At 46.0% G+C, this 6,000-nt stretch overlaps 1 protein-coding gene across 1 annotated transcript in view; it reads right to left on the reverse strand.

The window, feature by feature from the left end:
• ice1 (KIAA0947-like (H. sapiens)) overlaps positions 1 to 3,453 on the reverse strand; it is a 49,821-nt gene extending 46,368 nt beyond the window's left edge. The window contains exon 1 of the mRNA XM_072283272.1: positions 3,263 to 3,453. Within this exon, the coding sequence (XP_072139373.1) occupies positions 3,263 to 3,373 (111 nt within the window). The 5' untranslated portion in view covers positions 3,374 to 3,453. The remainder of the gene's footprint in view (positions 1 to 3,262) is intronic.
• Positions 3,454 to 6,000: the final 2,547 nt, after the last annotated feature.

A 6,000-nucleotide genomic window follows, 5' to 3' on the forward strand; every position in this document is an offset into this window, starting at 1 on the left:
ACAAAATAAAAAGCATCATCCACTCAAATAAAATTATTATTGACGCGTACTCCAGCAGAGCCAGGTAGCATGTGACAAAAATTATGCCTACAAGATCAGCCAGGCACCAGATAAAAGGCAAGATCAACTTTCCTGAGAGGAAACGATGAGCAAGCGATACTAAACTGTGTAGCAGTTAAATACATGTTGTAAATGTAAGCAAGAAACAGGTTTACTTGAGTTGTCATAGTATATCAGGGGTTCCCAACCTGGGACCATGGACCCCTTGGTTAACGGTAGGGGTCCGGGTCCGTGGCATAAAAATGGTTGGGAATCCTGTACTACATAGTTTAAGACAAACTGTCCAACCTCCACCTGAAAGGAGATCAATTAGCTTTGGGTGCTACAAGATACTGGGTAATCAATGAAGGAGATACAATATGGAAAAAAAATAACTGTGAGAAATAGTCAAAGTTCTCAAAGATTGCAATTTTGGATCTTAGACTGACTTTAGAAATCTCAGATGTTGTTCCCGGGATTTGTTGGAGCCACTGTCCTAGTCCAGGTGTCACAGCTCCTATCACCACCGGGATTACTCTGGCTTTAACCTTCCACATCCTTTCCATCAGCTCTTTCAAGCCCTGATATTCCTCCAGCTTCTCATGTTCTTTCTTCCTGATGTTACTGTCATTCGGGATTGCCACATCTTTTACTACAGTACTGCTTTCTTCTGTTCCTTGTCCAGTATTACTATGTCTGGTTGGTTGGCCAGTACCTGCTTATCAGTCTGTGTTTGGAAGTCCCACAGGATCTCAACTCTGTCATTCTCCACGACCTTCTCAGGTGTTTCCCATTTGCACTTGGGAGAGTCCAACCCATACTCAGCGCAGATGTTCCTGTACACAATTTCTGCAACGTGGTTGTGTCGTCCAGTGTATGCTGTCTCTGCCTGCATCTTGCACCCTGTGCTGGTTTCAGTAGGTTCCTTGCACTGTCTGCATCTTGGGTCTCATCTGGTGTGATAAGACGCCTGCATCTATTGCTCTTGTGATCAGCGCCTGTTCCTGTGCAGCCATGAGCAGCGTCTCTGTGGTTCCTCAGCCCGGCCATTTCTAGCCATCGGTAGGACTTCCTTATGCCAGCCACCTCCGATACCTGGTGATGGTACATCCTGTGCAGTGGCTTGTCCTGCCGTGGCCTCTGGTCCTCCTCCCCTGCCTGTTGTCTGAGGAAATCTCCCGGCAGGTCATCCTAAGGGGTCACCTTCCTGACAAACTCATGGATGCCTCCAGGACCGTGGCCTTGACAGTTTCAAGTCCCCGTCCCTCACCGCCTGCAGGTGTTGCCAACATAGCATGCCCACAACTTTAGTAACCCTAACCTGTATATCTTTGAATGGTGGGAGGAAACCAGAACACCCAGAGGAAACCCACACAATCACAGGGAGAATCTACAAACCCGTTACAGACGGTGGCAAAAATTGTGTGCTGATCACTGATGCTATAATAGTGTTACTGTGCTGTCCTATATCTACCAATGATTGAGAAATCATGACAGAGTATGAGGTAAAACTTAACGCACAAGGTTTTCTCTCAGCAAGAATGGGAGAGCCTTATAAAAGTGACCAGTGAGAAGTCATTAAGGGTGGAGTCAGGTCAACAGAACCTTCAGAATGATGAACATTTAACTCCTGATTGAGCACATTCCACTCAGTGATCTGACGAAGTTGCAAGGAAAAGTTATTTCCATTCACAAGTGAGACTTATTTAAGGAGACAATTTTGTGTTTTATATTTGTAAGTAACTTAGATCACGTTGTAGCGATCTGTTGTTACTTTGACACGAAAGAGTCTTTTTCAGTTGATCGGTGTCAAAAAAGTCAAATTAAATCTACTGTGATTCAATGCCGTAAAACAATAAAACATGAAAACTTCCGGGGGGGGGGGGGAGGGATATTTTTATAGGCACTGTACATGATCTCTTTTCTGCAAATCTGACTGGAATTTTAGTACAGCATACAAGAGGACTAACTGAGTTGGGTATATGGACATAATTTAAAAAATCTCCCTATAGAAGAATCACAAAGAGAAGTGTTATGTGTGTCAATCTTTTGAAATTATAATTAGGGGAGTTCAGGGGCAATTTAAGGAGTTAGCAAAGGGAAATTGTTAGCTACAAAATATGCAGATGCGTTCACTGAACAAAGGACAATATATCACAAACATATAAAGAATGGCAGAAGCTGTGGGGAGATGCTAGACTAAACTGTCTCAGTGCTGACATATATATGGAGATAACAGAGCTAACTCAAGGATTCTTGTGGAGATAGGACCAAAGGCCCTCGATGGACGATGCTGCAGCAATCTGAAGTCAAGCTAAAGCAGCTGTATATTCATCACATCCACGGGTCACGCAGGGCTAATGACACGAGCAACAATAGATCAGGAGCTCATTCGCACTGATGGCTCTGCATGCATTAGAAATGTGTTCCACTCATACGTACAACAATAACACTCTATATAATCAGAGAGATTGCGTGGACCACATCTCACTTGCATGTCTGGGACCAATAGAAGTAAATCTATTTTATTTATCCAAAGAATAGTCTATTTGAGTTATCCTTCAACTGCACTGGACCCAGTGTTAACCAGCTAGTTCCCATAGCCCGCCATTAACCCCACCACTATTCCACCTGCAGCACCATGACCCGGCTTTAACCCCCATCCTCTAACCCCAGCGCTGTGACCTAGCATTACTAACCGACCCCCATCACCATGACCTGGCATTAATACCACCCCCCCAACTCCACCTCACCACCATGACCTGGATATAACCCCCATCCTTTAACCCCACCACCGTGACCCCGTGTTAACAAACCACACCCCCAACTCCATCTCTCATGTTGTGACCCAGTGTTAAAACAATCCCCTTTACCCCCACCAGTGTTAACTAGTTAACCACAACCCACCTACGCCCCCATTGACATGACCCGGCATTGACCCTCCTCGCCCCCCGCCCCACCCTACCAGCGTCGTGACCCGACGTTAACTCACTTTATTTATTATTGTTTACTAATATCCCCAACCCTCAGTCATCCCGCCCACTCTCCCTTCCCCAGCTACCCCCTGAATCCATAGTTACCGCACCCACACACTTGCTAACCCCTCCTTCTCCACCAGGCACCGTTACCTCTCACCCTCACACCTCCCTCTCCCTCACACTTGTCACTCCTTCCGTCCGTCCCTCCCTCCCTTCCACCCAACCCGGCCGCTCGGCGAGTTTACCTGCTGCAAGCTGTAACAGTTCTGACAGGGGGCGGGGCCGGTCCCGGAGCCCGAGTCCGCGGAGCCGGGCCCGGTGTCCGCCGCCTGCGAACGCGATTCCCCAGGCATCATGTTGCCGGGCTGGAGCCGCCGCTCCGACCTCACTCGGCCGCCCGCAGCCGCCGCGCCATGACCACCTCGGCGCACTAATGCGTCACCCGGGCGACCAGCCTCTCAGGGCCTCGAGGTGCCGTACCTACCGCCTGCAGTAGCAGCAACAGTAGAACAAGAGATGACCGAGATCACCGAAATGCGAAGAAAGAGAAAAGTAGAAAAAAATGAGAGCAGTATATATTTAAATGTAGAAAAATGTCTCAGGCATTTCTTCGAACAGCTCTATAAAACTGCACGAGGCCCCCACAGCCATAGAACCGGGTCAGAGAGAGAAGAAAGAGTTGAACATGTACTGATAAAATGTAAGCAGTATCAAAAAGAAAGAGTGAAGATAATAGGAGCGCTTAAGATAAACAAAACAAACTGATCTGGGTATAGAAGACGTTTTACAAGGGAATTCAAGAGAAATACAGATCTGTATCATGAAGTATCTGAAAGACTCAGGTTTATTATATAGACTATTGGGAATGCAATTCTTTTCCCTTCTCCTGTTTATCCAACGATCCACACTCCAGTCTAGCAGGTGGCGGTAATGCACCTTAAAGCTGGTTTGCCAACCGCCATAAAACAACACAACAAGAAGGTCAGCGAGAGAGAGAGAGAGAAAGAGAAAATATGGGGTCAGAGAGAGAGACACTGGGGTCTTAGAGAGAGAGAGAGTGACACTGGGGTCAGAGAGAGAGATACTGGGGTCAGAGAGAGAGAGACACGGGTCTCAAAGAGAGAGAGATACTGGGGTCAGAGAGATTGACACTGGGGTCAAAGAGACAGGGTGACACGGGTCAGAGAGAGAGACACTGGGGTCAGAGAGAGAGACAATGGGGTCAGAGAGAGAGAGTGACACTGGGGTCAGCGAGAGAGAGAGACACTGGGGTCAGAGAGAGAATGACATTGGGGTCAGAGAGAGAGACACTGGGGTCACAGAGAGAGAGTGACACTGGGGTGAGAGAGAGAGAGTGCCACTGGGGTCAGAAAGAGGGTGACACTAGGTCAGATAGAGAGTGACACTGGGGTCAGAGAGAGAGAGTGACGGGTCAGATAGAGAGTGACACTGGGGTCAGAGAGAGGGTGACACTAGGTCAGAGAATGAGGAGAGATCTCATTGAAGCCTGTTGAATATTGAAAGACCTGGAGAGTAGATTGGGAGGATGTTTCCCATAGTGGGGGAGTCTAGGACCAGAGGACACAGCCTCAGAACAGAGGGGCACCCCTTTAGAACGGAGATGAGGAGGATTTTTATTTTTTTAGCCTCATTCTTCTGAACTCCATTGAGTACAGGTCCAGAGCCATCAAACACTCCTGAAATATTAACCCTTTCATTCCTGGGATCATTCTCATGAACTTCCTCTGGACCCCCTCCTGTACCAGCACATCATTTTTCTGATAAAGGGCCTAAAACTGCTCACAACTCTCCATTTGAGTTTAGCACTAGGATCACTAACAGTGTAACACTTGTATCAATCAGAGTGTAACAACACTTTGAGGAAAGGAGAATCACACTAACGTTATTTGTGACTAATTTTCCTGTTGCACTACTTACTGATCCTGGTATTAGAATTAAATTAATTAAATTGCCATTTTAACCACATTTCCTAATTAAATTGCTCAGGTGTTAGTCTTTAAACATAGGTTGTTGAGTTTGGAGGTCGTCGTCATCGTGGCTATCCCTCGAGGTCGAGGATGATGGTCTTCGTTCTGAAGAAGTGGCCCACAGAGTGAAGACGCCTGTGCGTGTATTTGTTTAACGTGTACTTGATGTTGCACTCCAAGAAGCACACGATACTTCACAAATCAGCCAACTGATTCCAATGGCATGGAAACCACGACGATTGGAGCTGATGGATTTGTTGCAGCCTTCATCTGCCTTCACAGCCGTTGAGTTCAAAGCAACTTCGTCCGCTTGTTCACCGAATTTGAAGGTAGCATTTAGAACAAATTGCTTAACTCTTATATAAACACAAGAGATTCTGCAGATGCCAGACATCCAGAACACCACACACCAAATGCTGGAGGAACTCAACAGGTCAGAAAGCATCTATGGAGAGGAATAAACAGTTGGCATTTCGAGCTGGGGTCCTACATAAGGGCTTTTATATGTATGAATTGTTGGGAGTGGTTTGATAGTAATATTCTCATGTTCTTCCAATCACTGATGTCAAGTTTTTTTTTTTGACTTTTGTTATAATTCCCAATGTAATGCACTCAGTATTCTGATATTACTGATAATTCGGGGAGGTCATGGTTGTGGGGAGGAATGAAGGTTGTTAATAATTCCCAAAATATGTACAGTACTCAAAATATGAGAGTTCAATGTATGATGAAAACAGTTTATGTCATAAGCCCTGTGGCCTTTGCAGCTTGCTGTAGAGCATTGAGCTTCTAGTTTCTTGAGTACCAGACTTTACTAATCGTTATCTTAACTAGAGCTGTTAAACCCTTGTGCTTTCAGTTTAATCTTGTCCAGTTAATTGTGATTGGCAAGGCTTTGCCTGCATTTTTATGATTATTTAAAGAGCACTCTCCCTCAATGTCTTAAGGGAGTCATTGTGTTGGTGAGGATGACTTGTCCCTCAGTTCCGTGGTGT

Source organism: Mobula birostris, chromosome 19 (genome assembly GCF_030028105.1).
Source record: "Mobula birostris isolate sMobBir1 chromosome 19, sMobBir1.hap1, whole genome shotgun sequence".
Taxonomy (NCBI): Eukaryota; Metazoa; Chordata; class Chondrichthyes; order Myliobatiformes; family Myliobatidae; genus Mobula; species Mobula birostris.